We start from the raw sequence: 24,739 nt of genomic DNA on the forward strand, positions 1-24,739 counted from the left end.
ATATAGTTTACTTCTAAATTTTAATGATTCCGCCCCAGGCGTCCCTCTTTGACGTGTAATACTTTTGAAATTACATGATGTTATTTTCATTCAATGATCAAGTACTGTTTAAATTATATTTTTTTTCATTATGGCAACCTGCTTCCCGTAATGGCATTGTTGCCAGTGTCAAGGTAATAAAAAAAAATTATAGGTATGGGCACACACCACGTTATATATGAAATGGTATGGTGGGGAATTAGATAATGTAATAATGGGAATAATGTGACGGTGAGATTTTTTGGAACTTCTGTAGATTATTGGAAGAACTTGACAAACAGTGTTTAGCGACTTCGCTTAATTTTCCCACACTTGCGAACTTTCACAGATGCTAAACATTTAACAAGCCACGTCTAATCCTCAACAAACACTAAAATGGTAAAATAAATTAATACACATAACTTCGCTTCTCGCCTTCCTCCTTACGTTATACTTTTGTGGCACTATATAGATTTTTGCCTAAGCCTTTGCCTTTATCCATTAAAAGTTTGTTGTATTTGTGAAGTTATACTTCTTTAGGCGCGTTATGAAAAATTGATGAGAGTGAAATTTTAAGATGCGCGCGCACCGTGACACAAAATTAACAGAAATGAAGTTGCCCACTAAATCGCTCATTACAATACGAACGACGTAACTTGGCGAGTCCGAATATAGCCGCAGGTGAACTTTCGCGCATGTACGCTCGTAAAAGTGTTATTAGCATTCATTTTTTAAATTATTAACGTTAAATATTTATTATTAATTATTTAATATTAAAAAAAAGAGAAATAAATTTAATAAAAATAAAGTATAACTTCTTATGCGCGTACATAAACACACGCACCCTTTTTTTTGCTAGCTAAGAGATAATGTCACAAACCTTCAACATTCATTTTTTACAAAAGCCCAGTAATGTTCAACCGAATACATAAAAATTGTCTTATACGTTATGAGAGGGTTTAAAAAAAAACTAGATTTTTGTAATTAAACTGTATTATCTAAAATTACAAATTCTTTCGTAATTTCAATTACCAACTAGTAATCCGATGTGATAAGTCAGCACATAACATTACTGTATCTAAAAATATAAGATTTATATTATATTTTTACTTCTCGACTAACTTCTACTATATAATATGCACACAGAAGGCTTTCTAATTTAAAAAAAAGTATATTTATACTGGCAACACCTGTGTATGCCAGTTGAGTAACCAATCAACACTAATTTGCCATCAGAATGACTATTATTTTGGGATTTTTAGAAGTCATAGATTCTGTATCTTGAAACTTAGTGAGTAAACATTATTTTTGAAGTTTTCATTCAAGCACGATTAAGAAAATTCTAGGAAAAAAGTAACTTTATTATAAGAAAGTCATCTAAATTGTGCAAAAAGCAATCTTTATATGCTGAAAAAATACTTAGGTATATTTAAATTAGTATTTAACAAATACGGTTTCTTGCAAATTTGACACAAGATATAAATTTCTTTTCCTATGTGCAAATCAGTGATAAAGAGAAGCTTACAGAAATAAAGAAAAAATGAAAAAAGTATATTTAAAAAAAATATCTGAATTTTTATTGTATCAAATTCTTTTAAAAGTACACAGCTATAAACAGAAAAACCAAACCGAATCAATCAGTAACGCAACTTCTATGACAAAATTAATTTAGTGAATTTCATGTACCTATACATTTTAGACGAATAGATACCATTAAAGTGATTCTTGCCATATTAAAAAATTACGAAATCAATAAAAAGCTAATTCGTCCATCTGCATTTCGGTTAAGAGCACGGAAAATACATTTCACTTATTTATAATCTAAATAATATGAATTCAACAAACACCTATTAACATTATATCATTCCAATAGTCTGTATGTCGACGTTGCTATCTGAAGAGGTACACAATCATTATTACAGTGCTATCAATTTATTACAGTTTCAAATTCATGTATAATTTATTGTGATCATCTATAGACAATAATTTTTTTTTTTGTGATTAAGGCTAATAATATCCGATACTCTCTGCCAAAAATTTAAACTATTTTTAACCCAAAAATATTCCACATTCGTGGGTGGAACATTCACTGATTCTACGACGAAGTTGTTACTCGGGAAATATGTACGCATCGGAACGCAGATCAAAAATGAAATCGCAGTCAAATTTTAGTTACAATTAAACATGAATTGGAAAATGTTAAATGTCCGAATTCGTATAACATCTATCTGTCTTCTTCACACAAGATAATCGTGGGAAAAACGAAAAGTAAATGAATTATTTTCTTCCCGTATAACACGACCGAAATATTTGAATACCTCCTACACATCATGTCGACATTCAAACCCATCGAAATACACTGTAAGGCAACTATTGGTGGATACATTAGGCATTGATATGATAGTGGAGATAAATAGAAATTGTCAAAGAATTGTCTTTGGCTTTGTGACTGTTTTAAATACACCACATCAACATGTCGTAGGGCATATTGGATGTGTGAGAGTACAAATCCCAACTTTAGAACTGAAGTGGATCAACTATTTTTTTTTAGAAAATTAGATTTAGACTTTGAGCGACTTAAAACATGTAATCTATCATTTTATAAAATTTAAAAATTAAATTTAAATTTTAGTCGATATAGAAATAAACATAGTACACTTTCCGTCTCTTATAAATCAAGCGCATACCTGAAAGTTTAAGGTGCCTATGCGCTTTAAGGCTTAAACTATTACAATCAAAACTGAAAAATTACAATTCTACAATTACAGTTTTGGCGTTGACAAAAACAAACAAGAATTTTGGACTTCAATTCTAAAGGTGCGAAATATAATTTAAAATTACATGAATAGTATTATATTAGTCAAAAATAAAATTAGTTGTAATCGAATCTAATGTATTTTAGATATTGTGTTAAACAATTTTCGGAATAATTCATCTATTAATATTTACAGTCCAGAGAGTGGATTTCTTGAAACTAATCGTGCGCCACCTACCGCACGTTGGCGGTATTATACGTATGGTAAAACACAAACAAAAAAATATTTTATGTATACACGTCACGAATAGGTCAGGTTGTGTCTCGAGATAAATAAAACTGATTAGTCACAAGCCAGACTTAGAACGTGGAGATTATAATTGTGTTAGAACCTAACATAAACTTTGGCTTTTGGGTAACTTGTGGAAATGAAGAGGATTCTCATCCACCGCTAATTTTTTATTACCAAAAATGATACAGTAATGGAGGAATTTAAAAGTCTGGTCCGAATTTATGGTTACACCACAATGAGTTCGGTCGATGTAATTCCCAATTATCCTGCACGAAATCATGGATAATGAATCATTAAGGAAAACCAGTATCGATAATTACAAACAACAAAAATGTCTCGTATATAGGAGTTCACGATTGGTTATTGACTGGTAATCAGTAATTAAGGTGTATAGTATCAAAATCCACTATAGCGATTTTCACGGAAATACTAAAAATTGTTTTCTTTTCTATATTTTTTTATAATATTTTTATCGCGAATGTCTAACGAAATATTTATAACACAGTGCTTGATCTTATTGAAAAAAACATTATCATAAGCAAGCTAAAATAAAAACATTTTAAACCGTTTAAGGAGAAAAAAAAAACAAATTGATAATTTTAATGAGTTTTAATACTAGGTATAATCCTTCAATTACCGTCTCTGCGAGATGAATTTAAAGCATCTCTATTTTATTGTTTTTTTCTTTAATGAATTCCTCAACTGCGTTATCTCCCTCCCAATATATATATTTTTGGTAATAAAAAAAAGAGCGGTCGATAATAATTAAAATGTAAACCATCACATCAATGCATATTGCTTTTCTCAATTATATTAACTGTGATTATATCTAAATTAGTATGAAATACGTATGTATATAATCGTTTTACAATTTCACAGTTCATTTAATATTGAATGTTTTATCGAGTTAAAATAATTACGAGCTTTCCTTTATAATAAATCCCTTGTTCAAATTACTTAACAAATGTTGAATACATTTTTATTGTTTTGCTTTGGGGTCGATGAAGTATCTCTAACTACCCTCTTTCGCTAATTAGAATAATCGCACTTAACTTGTAATTATTATTTTTAAACAGATTATTATTCTATTTAGAGCGAAAATAAAAAGATTTTCCATTTGCTAACTTATATGACGTCGTTATATTTCATATAAAACACGGCTAGAGATACGCATAGGTACGTGCTTTATAAAAATGAACGCGATTGCAGTACTTCATAGCGCGTAACTTCATTACAATTGCAAAGCTTTATCGAGACTGTAGTACCCGATAAAACACTTTTAACATACATACATATACATACATAATAATAATAATATCGACGCTCGAAAGGCAAACATGACTAAGCGACAATGCGTGAACTTAACAGATTTAAAGTTGAAATAACTGAAAACAAAATTTATTTTAACTAATCCAGCTGTAGTAGGTCCACTGGTGGTAGGACTTCTTGGGAGTCCGCACGGATAGGTACCACCGCCCCGCCTATTTCCGCCGTGAAGCAGCAATGCGTTTCGGTTCGAAGGTGGGGTAGCCGTTGTAACTATACTTGAGACCTTAGAATTTATATCTCGAGGTGGGTGGCGTATTTACGTCGTAGATTTCTATGGGCTCCAGTAACCACTTAACACCAGGTGGGCTGTGAGCTCGTCCACCAATATAAGCAATAAAAAAAAAAAAAAAAAGTAGAATCTAGCTAGTAGCTGTATGATTGAAATGATTTTAATAGACCTAGAAATATTTATTTTTTTGCGCATCGAATATGGTTATTGCCTATCATTTATGTACAAAGCAGTTATTGTCGCTTAGTCACTTTTGCCTATCAAGCGTCGATATATTTTCTTTCACGTTAACACGAAATACGTGAATGAAGTGTAAATACAATATTCTGTTCGGAAACAAAAGTGTACTTGTTAATAATGAAGGCCGAGATCGTATAGCTTTTTAAATGTTGCCGTGTTTCTTACAAATTACATTACTATTACATGGAAATTAACCCTTTGACTTCCATGTAGGTCACCGGTGACCTACGCGGCGTACTGAAGTAATTATGTCGATTTCTATTACTAAACACCTGTGTTACCCACTTTTACCTTCTTTTGTTGGAACGAAGTTCCTTATCGCGCGTTGTGAAAGGGGGCTAGACGGAAAAAATTCTTACGAAAAGTTGTCACGACACTTTTTAGATCCGTCATTCTGACCAATCAACGTGTAGGCGCTTATCGCGTGACATTGCTCGTATCCGATTGGTCCGCCTAATGAGTACAGTTTCTCGAGATAGCGTTTCAACAATAGTAATTTAGTTCATAGTATTGTTTTTTTTCTTCTTCATAATGCCGTAATTTATTATTATAACTTAAAAAAAATATTACAATTCCTTCACTAATTAATCGAAAGGAACTTCATTCCATCCGGGTGTCCCTTGACACCTCTGAAGTTTTTTTTACATATATATATATATATTTTATCTTTTAGGTCTCTCAGAGATAGATTCGTCCTCAGTATCTTCGGATTAGTCTTTCCCAGATCTATATATTAAATACGTGATGGAAAAACTTTGTATCCCTTTTTACGAAAATTGCGCGGACGGAGGTGTATGAAATTTCCCACACTTATAGAGAATGTAGAGAACGAATGCAGAATGTTAATTTTTTTTTTAAATTATGCCTAATAAATACATTAAATCAATAAAAACATTACACACACTACCGTGTATTTGACGCACACACGCATGCATACTATTTATTTATTGTCAAACTTTTGTTTTTGACGTCTGTGGTCAAAGTGATAGAATAGGTTAAATATTTTTTGTCTTTATTAATATTTTTTCCATAGTGTATGTAGTCTTGGCGAAATTTGTGATTATAGTAGTATAATAATTTATTTAATAGTCTTTGAAAATATAATCGTAATAGTGTACAAACTTATAATTTCAATTAATTATAGTCGAATTTCGACTACTGCGGGACCGCTAGTTCTAATAGATATTCCAGCGCCTTAATAAGATCGAAGAGAGAAATCGAGGCAATTACTTCAGTGCGCCGCGTGGCAATCAAAAGGTTAAAGACTTAAAATTTTTATTTGACTGTGAATTCAAACGCGAATTCATTATAAGATCTAATAATGTGTTATTATAATAAAAAAAACGAAGATCAACATTAAAAATCGACAGTAAGTATTTTGTGTATTTGAAAAATAAAACCTGATATATATGTATTATATTGTCCTACCGTTACATGGATGTGTGCACTAGTTATTCGGTGCTAAGTTAGATTGGTGTTCACTATAGTCTTTTGGGCACTTTACGGGGGGCTAGCCTTCTCGTTTGATGCTTGGCATCTGCGGCGGGGGCTCGGCTAAGCCCTTCACCTGGAATCAAAGAAAAAGTCAAATCAATATCAATTAAAAAAAACAGTCAGTTTTACTGGTGGTAGAATGTCTTGTGAGTCCGCGCGGGTAGGTACCACTACCCAGCCTATTTACGCCGTGAAGCAGTAATGCGTTTCGGTTTGAAGGGCGGGGCAGCCGTTGTAACTATACTGAGACCTTAGAACTTATATCTCAAGGTGGGTGGCGCATTTACGTTGTAGATGTCTATGGACTCCGGTAACCACTTAACACCAGGTGGACTATGAGCTTGTCCAACCATCTAAGCAATAATAATAAAAAAATTAAGAATGTCTGATGTTAATAGCTTCTACTACCTATGAGGGTTTGAAGTCTCAATTTTCTTTTTCCTACCTATTTGCCGGTAGTCCTAGCAAGAGCAACGCTTTGCAGCTATTACCACCGGATCGGAGTCGCAACAACTAAGAAAATCCGGCGAGAAACTCAATGGCTCATTTTTATTATTTATTTTTTTAATTGCCCTAGTAGGCAGACGAGCGTACGGCTCACCTGACGGTGAGTGTTTACCGCCGCCCATGGACAACAGCAATGCCAAGGGCAGAGCCAAGCTGTTTACCGATTAGTCTCAGTCAATATACCAATGGTTAAATCACGGGGCGTGGTACCGGCCTTACTACCATACTTTAGTGAAGCGGCAACCATGACCGGATAACAGACAACAACAAACCTAAGTCGCGATACTTACAATTACAATAAAACTTGCATATATAATATCAACGTTCTGAACGACATTAGAATCAGTCCTCTACCGAGCAGACTCGATGTGAGATTGGGAGTTAGATAAGAAGGTCAAGTGAAGAGAAAACTTCTGATGGAAGATTAGCCGAATCATGAATACCAGTTAGCGCTAGAAATACAGCAAAATCTATATTTATATTTTAATATTATAAAGCTGAAGAGTTAGTTTGTTTGAACGCGCTAATCTCAGGAACCGAACCAGGTCCGATTTGAAAAATTCTTTCAGTGTTAGATAGCCCATTTATTGAGGAAGGCTATAGGCTATATAACATCACGGTATGACCAATACACGTGAAGCATCAGTAAAGAATGTTTCAAAATAGGGGTTTAAATAGCTTCTTAACATTCTATAATTCAAAAATATTTTCACTTTCTACGTAAATGAAGTGGGGGGTAAAATTTAGCGTTATGCCAAAGTAACTATTATACTCGGACGGAGTCGCGGGCAAAAGCTAGTGTTTTATATATTCATTTACCTTAAGTCTTGCGGCAGTCTTGAGGAAGGCCGGCAGCTGTTCCTGTGAAACATTAACTTCGCCGGCGTACATGAACTCTAAAATGGCTTGCAGATGTAGATAAGACACGTCTTTTAGAATTATTATCGGATGTTTCGATGGATTTTCCTGTGGATTTACGAAAAAAAATAAAAAAATTAATTCGCTGTCGGAATACCACCGGTGGCGCCTTTTGACCAATAATAAATTATAGTTTAAAAAAAACTAACGAAGTACGCTTTTATAGAAAATCCAACTAAAAAATAGATTTTTTTTTTTAATAAATTTGAATTAAAAATAGTGTAAGACAAAATTATTTTATTGTTAATATAAAGCGTGAGGTGCTTTTCAGGATATTATCAAATTAATCCTTCTACTCATATCTGTTCATAAAATATTTATAACTACTGATACCATGCACCCACCCCACGCTATTTTTTTTACAATAAAATTATTTTTTCTAACACCATTTTTAACTCAAATTTATTAAAATTTATTTTCTATTTTTAGTTGAAAAGCGTATTTTGTTAGTTTTTTAAAAATATTATTTATTTTTAATTTTTTAGTTGAATTCAAAAAATTTCATTTTTTTTTAAATATTGAATTGTCATCGGTCCTTAATAAGTATACCAAATTTCGAGTTAATCCGACGTTTTGAAGGGGGTCAAAATCAAAGTTCAAAGATTCCGTTACAAACATACATACGTCTGAAGCTAATAAAAGCGTATTAAAAAAAAAACATCAATACATAACAATGACGAACTAGAAGATTTGCTAGAAAAAAAATCCTACATATTCGCTGGTAATCTAAAGGGCTATTTACAGCTACGCGCGGTTGATTCGAACGTTAGAAAAGTTCGTTTGAATAATCTCCGTTTTTTTCTTTCTTATCTCTCTCGGTAAGCGTCGAACGAAACCTTTTAGCCCGTAATACCTAGACGATTTCTACTATTGACAACTGAGCAATCACATAAATAGTCTTCGAATGATTTTTTTAAATATATTTTACAAGGGGAAAATCGTTTCGATATTAGCGGAGAGCTTGCCCATAGCGAAATTGCGCGTATATCTTGGGCGATGGAAATATCTGAAATAAACCAGAAGCGCCGTGTACTTTTAATGTACGCTCGCGTTTTTACTCTATATAATGCCCGTAAATTCGTATTTACAAAGCGCCTTTTTTTCCCTACCTATGCTGATAGCCTTGAGAGGCTACTTCAGCTATGCCCTTACGAGTAGGTGAGCTCAAGGGTTCAACCTGAGAGAATAGTTAACACTAGCCCTAACAAGAGCAGTTTTTCGCAGAATCTACCACGGGAAAGGAAACGCGACCCACTGAGAAGATCCTGCATGAGACTCAGGGAGTATTAAGGCTCTAAATATGATTTAAGACGTGGATGCTATAACAAGCTAGATGTGTCCATTATAGCCATAATCTCTGATAAACCGAACAGATTAATCTGTTCACGATTCTTTGACAATATCATAATTTTTCAATGTTGTTTTTGACGCTTTACCTCTAGAATATTTATTAACCTGTGTCTAATAGTTCGTGAATTCTCGGTACGGACAGCAAATATTATTGCGAATACACTATAATAATACGAAAACATTTACAGGATGTTACTGTAATGAGAGACACCCGATTTCAAAACTAGCTTTAGTATTGTATACCATTATTATAAAAACAGAAAATCCATCATATTTTACAGGCAAGGATTTCTAAACATTTTCCTTTTTGTAAATCATTTAATTAAAATTTGTGTAATATTTAATTTTTAGTGTCAAAAATGATACTACCCATTACGCATTCCATTGCCGGCTCATAGAGAATAAAATAAACACTAAAACTATAAAATCGTATTTGACTCAAACGACAAATATGGCTTAAATCTGGATGCATTGCAGCATGCTTGCTTTGCTTTAAAAAGTGAATTTAAATGATAATGTGAAACAGTAAAGATAGGATGCACTGATAAAGCTATGTATTCTATTCAGATGATTTTCGATTAAAAACAATATACACTATGATCCAAAAGTTTGGAAACACTAAGAATACGTAGCAAATGTATCCGGCTTTGCCTGGGATCATGTTATTTGCCATGATAAAAAATATCATAAGTATAAAGGTTACAAAATAATTAAAAATATCAACCAAATTCGTTCAGCATATGTTTCGAGTAACAACAAACATCCTTATAAAAAACTCATTTTTATTTTGCTATAGGAAAAATTTCACATGTAATTTTATTACGTATAAAATGTTTGTTTCCTATTAATCTATTAACTTTTTTGGTCTAATATGTTTGGCAGCGACCAAAGCCACACCAATTATATATCAGTGTACATTTAGTAGTAATAGAAAATAATCAATCAAAAGCAAGTCGTCTGTTTAAAAATCTGTATACATTTTTGATTAAATGCAATCAGGTCAATCATGTCTCGGGCACAATTGTCGTACACAAGCAATTGACTATTACAATGCAGTGCTAATAAGATGCCAACATCAGCCAATTGTGAACATGCTTAACACAGTGAGATTGTGGTTGTCTTTTTGTAACATTAAATCAAAGCTAGTGAGATTGTTATACATATGAACAAACTTAACACTGGCCTGTTGTCTATGTATGCAGCATTAACATAATGTAAAACAGATAAAATGATTGAAGTAAAAAACCAATAGGATCTCAATATACAATCGTATCGACTTAATTTTCTATATATTTTTGTTTAGACTTGTTTTACAATATAGTAAAATACACCAATCAGTAATCATCAGGCACTAATGGATACACAATGTGCCTCATTACACATTCTGTGAATACACTAAGCAACTTTGATTGAATCAATCTGATATTGCACAATCAGAACCAAATAACGGCAAAAAAAAAAAAAACACTAGCATGCTTCTAAACATACCTCTAATAGACTTTTGAAGTACGGACTACAGGCAGAGAGAACCATTTTATGTGCCTTACACGTCTGTCCTTCACATGCTAATGTAACCTGAAAATTACAAACATGTTATACATTCCATAAATTTAACACGTAAAACTTATCATGCAATCGTTGCATGAGAACACATTGATGATTTCAATGCTTATCATCTCAGGTCACAGTAACACAATCTCAATTACGATTTATTAATAGTATTTTGTTTTTTACGCATTACAGTTGAATACTATAATCTTATTCCTGATATTTAAAATAAAGGTCTTTTATAAAGGTTAAGCATTTAGATATTTAAATTGTTATTTAATGGTGGTAGTCCATTAGTAAGTCTGAACAGGTAGCACAAAACCTGCCCAATTATGTTACAAGCAGTCTTCGTTTTTGGTTTGAAGAGTAGACAGTTATATAACGAGAGTGAAATTTCAACCTTATATCTTATTGCATATGGTAACATTCACTCCAGTAATCACTACATAGCATACTGTGTGCGTACTGGTCAAAATGAATCTCAATTTACTGATATGATACACCTAAGAATAATTACTGTGTGGAATTTGCCAGAATGTTGTTAGAATCTAAAACAAAAATGGTATCAAGGTTCTTCTTAATATTCCCTTTTGTCTCAAGGACTAATTAACACATATATAAAATTATTTGAATATTGATTTCTGGTTGGGCTCTTTTCAGTTAAGTTTAAAACAAGTCTTCAATCATTGTTGTCTCATCTCTATTCATATTTTCACTATACTTAAGAAACCTGAAACTACTATGTATGTTTGATGTCCATATTAATTCACATTGAAATATAAAAAAAAAAATTATTTATCAATGGTCAAATATCACATTGTATTTAATATTAAACTAATAGTAAAACATGCGATTTGTGAATTGAGTAAAAAATGTAGTTATATTAATTTCGTCACAGAACTGAATCTTGCTCTTCAAAGACTATGTTTTATAATTTTGTTGGCTTTATTTTGTTTAACTTCAGGTATCATTCCTGTATGCTTCTTCATGACAAATATTTTTATTTTTAATAACTAGTAAATTAACATCACGTAAGCAAATTATGTCGGTAACTATGGTTCATTAATTACTTGCATTTTTTAAGTGTAAAGTGCTTACAGTGAGGTTATATTATTTGTTTATATACAAGTAATTAAAACCATTACAATACTCACATCTGTAAAACTTTTTTCGTCTCTCAAATGTCTGAACGAAGTCACCATGTTAGTTTGAAAATCGTTCCATTTTAAAAAGAATTGTTGATCACCCATTTTGATGATACTCTGAAATTTCAGATGAAATTTACACAAAGCCAAACGTGATGGTCTAACATTTATACTTCACAGTTATAAAGAATATTCTAAAGACCTAATGTTCCGATGCCATTTTTTAGAAATAATAGTGCAGTTTCTATAGTTTACCTACGTCATTAATTGCAATTCAAAATGATGCTTACCTACGGACACAGTAACTACAATTTCTTTTCGTGTTTAATTCACACGAAACACATTAAATATACATCCAGGGGCGCACGTAATATTTCGAAATCTACACGTAAAAGTTAAGCAATTGAAATCTCAAAATAAAGACGCCGTCTCGCATAATATAGCCACTTCTTTCTATTTCTTAATTTCTTTCAATCAGCTAGACAGGGTTGTCAGCCTTACTATTTTAGATTGTCAAAACTTGAAGGACAGTGGTACCCTAAAGCTATTTATGTATGGCAGTGATTAAAAATGATTTTATCACAATGTTACCTATTCTTTGTCATTTTGATTGCTCACAATTTATACAAACAGGTCATAATCAAGATTTTATTTATTTTTGTTTTTAATACAACAAGTGTTTCGAAGTGATTCATAATACAAGAAATCACCTGTATTAAAAACAAAAATAAATAAATTCCTGTTGAAGGCCTGTTTATTTTCGAGTTCTGAACAAGCCTTCTTAAAGTTCTTCGCAAAAATTTGAACAAGCTATAGTTAATCTATTAGAGGTTAGTGTTATTTTTTTTATTTTGCTCCTTAATACGTATCTGTGTTCAATTTACTATAGTTTTTATTATATGGAATAAAATTTACGTCTCTTCGTCAAGTCTATGTACTTATATCATCTTGAGAAAATACTAATTCTTGTCTGCTATGTTTGTCAAATATATCATTATTCAATAAAAAAAAGAAACAAAGAAAAAAAAGAATAGCCCAAATAAAATAAAAATAGAATTGTTTCATAAAAGATCGAGCATACATTGGTATCCCTGATTTGATTGGTTTTATTTTTTGTTTAATTCATCTATTAATCAGGCAAAGGAAGTAAAGCCCATAATGAATATTGTGAAAATGAAACTGATCGTTGAAATGAATTTGAACTTTTTGTCGGGAACCATCACAATTTGAAGAGCTTTTTTTTAGAATATTGATAATTTAGCGTCTGTCTAATTAGTAGTTGCTGTCTGTAAATAGGCTTGTTGCTTATCTGTGAAAAGGCATATGTATGGAAAAAATAAACAAAATGTAGAAATTATCGTAGCCTGAAGCATAGATTATACACATAATATGAGTTGCCGGGTAGACTTGTATAAAGCGATGTTACTAACTAGTATTTAAATACAAAGGTAATTTTCTAAAAATAAATTATTTGATCTCATATTTTAAATTGATAGAACAGACAATATCTTGAATCTGTACAAAAGCACAAATAATATACAATGCTATTTATATACAATTTCTTTTAATCATTCTCATTTCGACACTCTTCTGTCCTTGTTTTTGCTCATATATCACTTGAGTGTTTAGTACAATATTTTTTATTACAATTAAAAGGAAACTTTATTTTGTTATTGAGCTTTCGCTTGATCTGTGCTGTGTTTATTCGGTATAGTATCAATGAATCATTATTAAAATTTGTATCAATGCCATCTATCGCTGAGTAGCATGCATTAACTATCAATGTGCAACAGCGCCATCTAGTAATAGATTGCAGTACTGTCATCGCTAAAATAAAATTGTCAAATTTAAATAATTGTATTCGCAAATTGCTTAATCATATTCCACTGGTTTTGCTAATTAAGCTAAAAACTTTCGAACCAAATACCTAACGCTCGACTTGCATCACTCGACGAAGAGGAGAGCTTATTGCACCTAATCTCTTTTTAAACAATTAAACCAAGCTTAACGAAGCAGGAAACAAAAGAAAACCCTTCGTTTAAAATATACTTATTTAACTTATTTTTACTGTCTTTTTTGCTGTTCATAATCTTTTCTTATGTCAGGGACCACCTGTAATATTGTCAAGAGTTTATGGAGCGGTTTTTTTGAACCCGATTTTCTAATTAAGGATTACCTGATCTCACAAAGAACATTAAATATTATGTATACTAAATATCATAAACGAAAATAAACAGGTTTCGTGTGAAAATTTATAATGAATGAAATTTTATAATGCTTACTAGGTCAATGTAGAAATCATTATTTATTTATTTATTGCTTAGATGGCTGGACGAGCTCACAGCCCACCTGATGTTAAGTAGTTACTGGAGCCCATAGACATCTACAACGTTAATGCCGCCACCCACCTTGAGATATAAGTTCTAAGGTCTCAAGTATAGTTACAACGGCTGCCCCCCCCCCCCCCCCCCCCCTTCAAACCGAAACGCATTACTGCTTCAAGGCAGAAATAGGCAGGGTGGTGGTACCCACCCGCGCGGACTCACAAGAGACTGTCATAAACTATCATCAATCCACCAATTGTATCCACCAATATATCGCTAAAAAGAATACTATAATTTTTTATCTTATGCGTGCGAACGCTTGTATTTTTATATCCGAAACGCACTCAATATTTTTTTATTAGAGTTAAATAGGAACGAAAAAATAAACCTAATATGGCTTAGTGTAGAATTTGTTTTTCTGCACCACGCACATGTAACTGGCTACTCATTCTTATTTTGGAGATAAGAGGAAAAGGACCATATTGCATGGTGATAAAGTTGAAAGGTGTATGTTAATATAATAGTTCAAGGAATTTCCAAAATGGCACCGATGGTAACCTAGGTCAGGGTTCGATGAACTTAATTTATAATAATTGAGTTGCCGATATTTTTATTTTTTCACGATTATTATGTTAATTATTTCTTCAAGTTCACATTCATATTTTAGATCAGCCTTTCCCAAAGTGGGCGATAACGCCCCCTTGTGGGCGCTGCATGCCTAAAGGGGGGCGGTGAGAGACCCTGAAAAAAAATGGGGGCGTTGTGTAGAGGCTTGGGAGGCGATTTGTAATTTCATCTAGGAGGACTCTTAGACACCAACTGAGTTCTGGTTATAATGGTTTTTAAGTAGGTGAAAAAATGGGGGCGCTAAAAAATAATTTATTCTCAAAGTGGGCAGTAGACCAAATAAGTTTGGGAACCCCTATTTTAGATCATAATATATATATTTTAAATCAGATAAGTCTGCTTCCTAGTGAGGCATTGTTATATTTGAAAAAAAAAAAAACAATTTCTATTTAATACACAATATTTATTTATTTGTCACAAGAAAGAAAACGTTTTTAAAACGACACTTACATTGCATTTAGTAAGAGAGGCATAATGTGAATTATCAAGGACACATTGAAAGATTTGAAAAAAAAAAAAAATGACATTTTAAATATATTGTATTAAAATCTTAAAATTCTAGTAATATTTTTAAACACACACACACTACTACATTTGAAAGGCCAAGCGGTGTTGCCAAAATACTTAACACTAAATTCCTTATATATTAATGTTTCGATTTAAGTACGAGATTATATCAACAATAATATTCTAGTTAAGATAATATGGTAATAATTAATAAATTTTTAAAATTCACACACACTTCTACTATTCATCTCAAAAGATATCATCAACTTCACATCTATATTAAGGTCCGTGCACATAAAATATTAATAATCGCTAGCAATTACCACTACATATTAATTTAATACGATTTCATAATAATCATATTTCATTAACTATAATTGACATGAAGCAGGAATCAAAATTGATAATCGATAACTAAACTTACTTTGGTATACTTTATTTATATTTAGAAATTAGAACCGAGATCTAAACTTTACTCAGTATTTACTAAGCTCTGTCCTGCTCGCACTTAATTACAATAATTGAAAATAGAACAGGAAGAAAACACTAAGTGTTATATTATTATATAGTATGTCTATAAAATATAATAATAGTTTGTCTCACTCAGTCGCTACGTGCATGAGAAGATTTTTTTTTTAAGTATTCAAGCATTGGACTAAAAGTGTCAAGGAAATAGAAATACACATTTGAAAAACTTAATTAACAATTACTATTAACATTACTATTAGTACGAAACAGGTGCTTAGAATATATATAAACAAAAAAATCACAATACAAAAATTATTAATCAATACAGAAAATCGTTTTTTCTAATAGCCATAGATTTTTTTTATTTCGACTAATATTAGTAGCTACTAAAATTCTAATTGTAAAGAATTATTTCGTTGTCAAATAACGTAATCCTATATTGCTTATTGTTATTACTAATGCTATCTTATATTTAACACGGCTAAATATTTTTTTTTATATTTGGTATAATATATATTTAGCATTCTCATAATATACAAAGCATGTTCGGACTTAGGTATATTCTAGCGTATGATCTCTTTCCCATATTACAGGGAGACTATACTAAAGCTACCCTAAAGAGTTTTAAACCCATAAACGAAATGTTGCACCATTAAAAAAATAAAATCTAAATAAAACTCTTTAATTCGTAAATAAAAGTAAAAAAAAAATACTTTAAACTAATCTTTCCCGTTTTGGTAAACGTTAGTCCACCGAGGATACTCATTCGTTTAAAAAAATAAAAAAAATAAAAATGTACACTTATTTTAAAGAGATCTTAGTCTTTACACACATTAAAACATATTTATATTAATAGTCTTTGTCAATAGAAATGCCATGGATTTGAGCAAAATAATTTTTTGAGTTTACGAACGAACTAATAGAGTTGAAATAAAAAAAGATAGTGCAAAAAAGGCTTTAAGAAAGATACGAAAAGATTATGCTTAATTTCCTAAATCGAAACTTAGTGCTATCATTGGTTGAAGGCTGGTCACACAAGACCGACCGGATACTATGAATGTAAAAAAAGTCTAATCCTTATTTTGGTATATTAGCTTAGTTTAATCGTTTCAATATTGACTAGACAATTTTGGATTTGCGAAAACAAAAAAAAAAGGTTTATTTGGCTGTTTGTTTTATACTACATGTGCCGGTGAGTTTGAAAACGAATTTCACCATTTCATGACCACAGAAAATAGAAGTTGAGCTATATTTTTTTTTAAATGTAAAAATTGAAAAGGTAATGGTGAACTACGTTCTATACGTGCCGCGACTAGATGGAAATGCTCGTTACAAAAGATATGTGTGCTCACAAAACTGGCTAACACTAAATACAATACGTGAGTAAAACTTACAACTACAATAGTCATACACTAAAAAATGTACTTGTAACTGGCACTAAACATTAAATCTTCGTTTGTTTTTTCACCCAAATCTAACAATAAGACACTACCGGACGGCATTCGGATTTTGAATAAGGCAGCTGAAGGCACCGAAAGCGTATTTACAAAGCGAATAGTTCCGCTACTCGTTGATAGATGGCGTCGCATCGATTTAGCGTTGCGCTCGAAGTTGTACCGGGAGTGCTAGTCCTCGCGGCGCCAGGACGAGCCTGGCTGGAGCCACGAGGACTAAAGCGTACTCTCATTTGTTGACTCCGAGTATTTTTGCTGCCTCGTCGGCCGATGAGAGCAGTTTGTTGATGGTCTTGTCGGGGATTCCCAGTAGCTTCCCGATGAGGTCGCTTCCGTTTTCGCCTTCGATTTCGGCCTCCGATGAGTACTTCCTCGATACCATGTCGAGTTTTAGTTTCTTCTCGTAGGGGCCGGAGGGCGGCGAGTTGTTGTTGTTCACGTTGCTCGGGGTCTCCGGTCCGGATCCGGCGTCCTCCCGGTACAGATACCTACGAACAGACAGCGCCACTGATTAGTCACCGTTCAAACCGTAAACGAATTAGAATTCTAAACCACAGACACAGCCCACTTCGCATTCGTCGTTTATGACGAAGAATTCGACGAAGACGGTAATTATTTTTATATATTTTTTTATTTTTATTGGGCATAGGCAGACGAGCATACGGCCCACCTGTTGATGCGTGGTTACCGTCGCCCATGGACGTCAGCAATGCCAGGGGCAGAGCCAAGCCGCTGCCTACCCATAGGCACATTCTACTAAGTTTCGCGCCGGATCTTCTCAGTGGGTCGCGTTTCCGATCCGGTGGTAGATTCTGCGAAGCACTGCTCTTGCTAGGGTCTTAGCAACACTCCGGTTTGAGCCCCGTGAGCTCACCTACATTTTAGGGCGAAGCTGATATAGCTCAAGGCTATCAGAATAGGTAGGAGAAAAAAAAAAACAATTTGATTCGTAAGCAAAATTGTGCAATTAGATAACGATTTGCTAATTACGTTTTAGAGTTTTTTTTATTAGGTAATGCGTGTTATAAAACTTTTGTAATACTATTTATATATTGCAGAGCAACAGTAATGTAGGCTAAAGTGTTGACACAGCACAGATTTGATTCAAATTAGATTTGTAGAAATATCTGATGATTTTTTTTTATTTTTTTTTATTGCTTATTTTGGTGGACGAACTCACAGCCCACCTGGTGTAAAGTGGTTACTGGAGCCCATAGACATCACGCAAATGCGCCACCCACTTTGAGATATAAGTTCTAAGATCTCAGTATAGTTACAACGGCTGCCCCACCCTTCAAACCGAAACGCATTACTGCTTCACGGCAGAGTGGTGGTACCTACCCGCGCGGACTCACAAGAGGTTCTACCACAGACAGACGCTTACCCGTTGGCTTCGTTGTCGATTGGGGTGTTCGGAGGCGAAGTCTCTTCGTCATCAGTGTGGTCCTCCCTGTGCTTCTTGCGGTGACGGAGCATGCTGTGCTTCAGGGTGAACCTTCTGCAGCAGAGGTCACAAGCGAACGGCCTCTCGCCGGAGTGCGTCCTCATGTGGCGACGCAGGTCCTCAGCGGACCAGAACCGGCGGACGCAAAACGCGCAGACCACCTACGTAAGCAGAGCCGTTAATATTTATTTTCAGTAGATAGATTATAGTCGGAATATCATTGAAAAGGTTTTTAACTTCAAACATCTAAAGGTTTTTTTTTTATTGCTTAAATGGGTGGACGAGCTCACAGCCCACTTAGTGTTAAGTGGTTACTGGAGCCCATAGACATTTACAACATAAATGAGCCACCCACCTTGAGATATAAGTTCTAAAGTCTCAAGTGTGGTTACAACGGTTGCTCTACCCTTCAAACCGAAACGCATTACTGCTTCAGGCAGAGTGGTGGTACCTACCTGTGCGGACTCACAAGAGGTCCTACCACCAGTAATTACGCAAATTATAATTTTACGGGTTTGATTTTTATTACACGATGTTATTCCTTCACCGTGCCAAGTCAATCGTTAACATTTGTTAAGCACGTATTTCATTAAAAAAATTGGTACCCGCCTGCGGGATTCGAACACCGGTGCATCGCTATATACGAATGCACCGGACGTCTTATCCTTTAGGCCACGACGACGTCATATTTGAATATTCGAATTGTATTAAGTGATGGTTTACCTTTCGATTAGCGTGATCGGGAAACTTGCCCCTGTCGTCATCGTCAGCGCTTTCACTCCTGTCGCTGGCCGCATCCAACGCCCCCTTATTCACCAGCTGTTCGTATTCAGTCGCATGTGTGGCTGCCAAATGCGCGAGGGCCCCGCTTCTGTCGCCGAAGGACGCCTCGCACAAATGACACTTGAAAGCGAGGCCCATCTCAGAGTTGTCGTCAATAATCTCCAGGTTTGGCGAGCTCGGCCGCGAGTCGGTCCCGTGCCGAGAGGACATGTGCTTCTTTAAAGTTTCTATAGAGGAGAACGTGCTGGTTGGGCATGATGCACATTTGAAAGGCCTCTCTGGAACACTCCTGTTCTCATTCGCGGGCTGGGGAGCCATCACGGTGTCCGGTATGGGCTCGGCGAGTATGGCACGCGCTGACCCCCCATGTTTTCTTAGCAGATGACGGTCACAATTCGATTTGGTAGTGAAAAGTAGAGGGCAGTGGGGACACTTGAACGGCTTCTGGCCCGTGTGAGTGAGGACGTGACGGCGGAGGGACGAAGACCACGGGAACTTTCTATGGCAGTAAGGGCACGAGACCCTATTCGGTGCGAGACTGTACGCCGATTTCTTTTTCGGTGGTTGTGCGACATCAGATTCAGATCTGTAATAAAGTTAATGATTAATACTATAAAAATGTAATTTAAATCAATATTATGTTACTTTAGAGTTTTGAATTACTGGTGGTAGGACCTCTTGTGAGTCCGCACGGGTAGGTACTACCACTCTGCCTATTTCTGCCGTGAAGCAGTAATGCGTTTCGGTTTGAAGGGCGGGGCAGTCTTTGTAACTATACTTGAGAACTTAGAGCTTATATCTCAAGGTGGGTGGCGCATTTACGTTGTAGATGTCTATGGGCTCCAGTAACCACTTAACACCAGGTTGGCTATGAGCTCGACCACCCATCTAAGCAATAAAAAAAATGAACTTACTTATTTTCGTCGCTGCCCGAGTTATTTCCCTCGCTTGTTGAAGCTACCAGGCCTTCTTCGTCTTCTTCCTCGTCACTGCGTGTGGGTACAACTGGAACGGTCAGCAAATCTTGTCCTGGTGTAGGGTCGGGTCCAGATTCTGTTTTCTCTGCTATGGGAACTGGTTTATTAATTAAATTGCCTGCTATTTTAAGATCAAAGTCTTTATTGATCTCTTGTTGTCGCGAAGCCATCAGTATTTCGGCAGCTGCTTGTCGGGCTGCAGTATGTTCTTCGGACTTGGTTTCCACATCCGTTTCCTCGTCAATTATTAGGGCGTCGTCCTCATCTTCTTCATTATCGGCGACTTCATCAGAGTCTCGTCGCGCCGGCGATCTCTCTGACTGCAGTGGTCGTTCAAGGTGATGAGCCAAAAGGGCGAATTTAACGCGATCGGCCAAAGCGTCCGTAGAGGTGTAAGGTGGGGGGCCTCTTTGAGCGGGTCTACGGACACTCCAGTGTTGGGGATGCTGTTGTTTTACATGCCTTTCCATGTTAGATCTCAACGTGAATCTAGCAGAGCACTGTGAGCAAGAAAATGGTCTTTCTGTACGATAGCGTCTTTGTTTCTGTTTTGGCATAAGCACCCCATTTTTAATGACCATCTTTACGGAGTCTGTCTGAGGGACGAGGTTATTGCTCAGGGGTCGGGGAGATTCTGGGTGAGGCGACAGCGCAGGCGATGACATTTGTGGAATTGGCTTCACTTCTTCTTCCTCGGGTTCTTCTTTAGGAACAGTTTCTTGTTCATTTGGAATAAGCCTTCCACCGGACATACTCAGCCCACGGATGATTTCTTTTTGAATACGTTGCTTTATCTCTGCAAGTTCTTGTGTGTCAGAGGGGTGGGGGAAAAACGAGGGTTGAAGAAAGTAAGGAAAAGACGGGGGCAGAGGTAGCCCAGGAATTCCTGGCACCGCACCAGCGTATATTTGAGATAGATGAGTAGCATAGTAAGCTGGGTCAATTTTTGGGAGCGACGTTTCAAATAATCTTTGCTGGGCTAAGAGTAGTCTCGTTTTTTCTAATGCCGAAGCAGCAACGGACGCAGGATCTGGTTCGAATGTAGGGCGTACAGGGGTTTTGCGTTCATCGTCGGCATCGCGTTTCTTTTTGCTAAGATCAAGGACATCGCAACTGTTATTATCACTCGTGCTTAGGTCAACAGGGACCTCTTCATCATACGTTTCGGAATGAGCGTCATTGGTTTTGTAATTTTGTTCTGGTGATCTGAATTCAGGGATTTGATTTAACTGACCGATTCCTTTCACTTTGATCCTTGGCGTGGGACGGTCTGATTCGCGCAAAAGCGGCGCTTCCGGTAAAGCTTTCGATGTAAGTGTTGTGACCGGATGTCTTTCGGCAATGAAACTAGGCGTAAAATGAGTTAGCGGAGTCACGCGACCGGTGCTCTCATTTCGCCTATCCATATCTGGGGTGTGGAACGCGAGAGATCTCTTGACTTCATCGCGTGCGAGCTTCGAGTTGACTTCGTCGTTATTCGGATCTTCGGACGGATGGTAAATGATGGAGCGTTTTACATCTTCACGGGTTACTTTGGCGTGTCTGTTTCTTAAATGTCTCTCGCAGTTTGCTTTCGTAGTGAACGCGTAATTACACACCGCACACTCATATGGACGATCACCGTTATGTGTCCTCATATGTCTCACTAGAGCCGCCTTATCTAAAGATGCGTGTGGACACATGTTGCACTGATAAGGGCCCGGTCCTGTTCCACTTAAGTGGACTCTGTTATGGCCCTTTAAAGCTCTAAGATTGGGAAATTTAGCTGGACACAAGCGACAAGGGAACTCTCCCCGAAGCTTCATCCTCCTGAATTCAGCGGCAAAGTTATCCTGTGTCTCTTCAGTCTCTCGTTCTTTAACGACGGTGTCTGGAGGCGTAAGTACAGTGCTCTCTAAAGCTACTCTGTTACCAGTGAGTCTCTCGAGAAGACTCCCCGCAGACGTGACGTTCAATATCGATTGAATATCTGCCAAATCTCGAGCTGCATCGATATGTCTAATACCGTTAGTCGCGAGATGCCCGTCTTCGAACTTCGATGTAAATCTCTCCATCGGCGGCGTCAACGTGCCCGGAATCCCGAACGATTTGGTCCGCAGATCTAGATTAGCCAAGAATTCTTCTCGTCTGTCGCGTATCGGACTCAAGCCACGATTCGGTGTGCATGTTTTCCTGTGAATCTCAAATACTTGAATATTGGGGAGATCCCTCGAGCACACGTCACATTTGTATCGTTGTTCGGTCGATGAGACGTGGTTCCTGGCACGTATAATTTCTGGAATCTTCTTTGTCGAGTAGTCGACGAGACTGACCTCGTTGTGGCCCGTTCTCGAATCATCTCCGTGCGCTGTGAACCGGTGAATGTCGAAAGCGTTGACCGAATCGAAACGCTGGCGGCACTTCGGGCAGTCGAAGCGAGCGACCCTCTTGTCCATCGGGATGGGGGAAGGAGAAGTGGACGCGGCCCGCTTTCGCGCCCTTCTGACGTCCTCATCGTCGCTCCTATCCGAACGGTTGTCGCTGTCAATACTAGTCGTACGATTCCTCATTTCCTGTTGTTCAATTTTCACTTTATCCATTTCCTCGTCGGCTTCGATTTTAGCCTCGCTGATGTCCTCTGTTTTGATTTCTGTAACAAAAGAATACATGTTTTCAATTGATTACGAATGTTTGAATAACGCAGGACGCTTTCATTTCACATTTCCAAGAAAAGTCGACAATAGATGAGTCAGGCAATTCACTTGTGGTGTGACCCCGCAATAAAATAATGAGCTATAGGCGTCAGGCGGCAACCATTCATCCACACAATCAGCTAATAGATTTAGGGTAAATTGTTGTTTGCTCTACTCGACAAAAGATGGCGACATGAAAGCATTTCGTCTTTTTTAATGTTTTTGTTTTGAAACAATGAAAATACTGAAAATACATTCATTTCAATCATCAATTTCATATCACCGATCTATATTCGTTAAGAGAACAAAAATTCTCGTGGGCATTCGAGACGAATCTCTATATAATTTTTTAACAGCAAACCAATTATGTCTCATGTTCACCACAATTCAACCTTTCCCAAACAACATCCCACTACAAGTCCTCGTGTGATTCATCGGTTCTATCTTTTGTTCGTTATGTTTTCATTCTATAATAGACTCTATTCCGTAATTATTAAGCCGATAGTTCTGCGTGACGGAGTTTAGTAGAACTTAAAATCAATAAGCCGACACGTAGGTCACAGACTAACAGGCGCGGCTATAAGGGTATCTGCCTAGAATTATCATGATATAGATTTTCTGGTTACGCTGCATTTAAAACAATATTATAATTTAAAGCCTGTTTGGAGTTAAGTTAAATTCGCTTTTAAACATTGTTTGATATTGGAATACCAACTTCGTGACAGATTTTTTTTTTTTTTGTATTGCATTGATGTGTGGACGAGCTCACAGCCCACCTGGTGTTAAGTAGTTACTGGAGCCACTAGACATCTACAACATAAATGCCGCCACCCGCCTTGAGATATAAGTTCTAAGCTCTCAGTATAGTTACAACGGCTGCCCTACCCTTCAAACCGAAATGCATTACTGCTTCACGACAGAAATAGGCGGGGTGGTGGTACCTACCCGTGCGAGCTCACAAGAGGTCCTACCACATGTAATTATGCAAATTATAATTTTACATCGATACACCTTGAGGTGGGTGGCGCATTTACGTCGTAGATGTCTATGAGCTCCAGTAACCACTTAACACCAGGTGGGCTGTGAGCTCGTCCACCCATCTAAGCAATTAAAAAAAAAAGTGATATGTTACATAATTTGCATACGTCACAGGCATCATATTATGTTGATGTAAAACCGCAAAGTGTGGTGCAAACCAAACTTTTTAGTAAATAGCGTTTATTGAACGAATTTGAGTCATTGCGGACGTCAGTACAATCCTCACTTTGTAATATGCATTTATTGATTATTATATTATTATTAATTCAATTAACATAATTTACAATTATTGAATTAATATTAAATTCGATTGATTCAATAATTGTAATGTTGCTTTGAGTTTAATCGTTTTTAGCTGTTATTGAGGGCTCACTGTAGGCGCGGAGAGTTTTCCAGTTTCACAAGGACAGGTGGGCGAGCAAGGGCTCAGCCAGAAGGGGCGGGATTTGCTAACAGCTACCCGAGCGCCTCCAAGGGAGACCTAACAACTCACGGACTGAGCGATTCGCGTTTTGATGGTACCAGAAGTAGCCGATTGCCGTAGCACAAATAATGACGATGGACGACCGTAAAGAAAAAATATTCATTTTTAATTTCGTAAAGGCTAACCGAGCCAGTGT

General features: G+C 36.0%; 2 protein-coding genes across 3 annotated transcripts in view; both read right to left on the reverse strand.

The window, feature by feature from the left end:
* Positions 1-993: 993 nt before the first annotated feature.
* On the reverse strand, positions 994-12,360 carry LOC101741489 (longitudinals lacking protein-like). Its single transcript, XM_038018244.2, has 5 exons — positions 12,116-12,360; positions 11,835-11,942; positions 10,621-10,707; positions 7,684-7,830; positions 994-6,430 (listed from the first exon to the last, which is right to left on the reverse strand). The coding sequence occupies exons 2-5, from the start codon at positions 11,928-11,930 to the stop codon at positions 6,374-6,376; spliced, it is 387 nt and encodes a 128-aa protein (XP_037874172.1). The 5' UTR covers positions 11,931-11,942; positions 12,116-12,360; the 3' UTR covers positions 994-6,373.
* A 2,798-nt stretch (positions 12,361-15,158) lies between these two features.
* LOC101746370 (ras-responsive element-binding protein 1) overlaps positions 15,159-24,739 on the reverse strand; it is a 40,784-nt gene continuing 31,203 nt past the window's right edge. For both annotated transcript variants that reach the window (XM_012695449.4, XM_038018072.2), the window contains exons 3-6: positions 20,347-23,038; positions 19,373-20,018; positions 18,590-18,810; positions 15,159-17,693 (exon numbers count right to left, since the gene is read on the reverse strand). In XM_012695449.4, the coding sequence (XP_012550903.3) occupies positions 17,435-17,693; positions 18,590-18,810; positions 19,373-20,018; positions 20,347-23,038 (3,818 nt within the window). In that variant the 3' untranslated portion in view covers positions 15,159-17,434. The remainder of the gene's footprint in view (positions 17,694-18,589; positions 18,811-19,372; positions 20,019-20,346; positions 23,039-24,739) is intronic.

This window comes from Bombyx mori, chromosome 20 (genome assembly GCF_030269925.1).
Source record: "Bombyx mori chromosome 20, ASM3026992v2".
Lineage (NCBI taxonomy): Eukaryota > Metazoa > Arthropoda > Insecta > Lepidoptera > Bombycidae > Bombyx > Bombyx mori.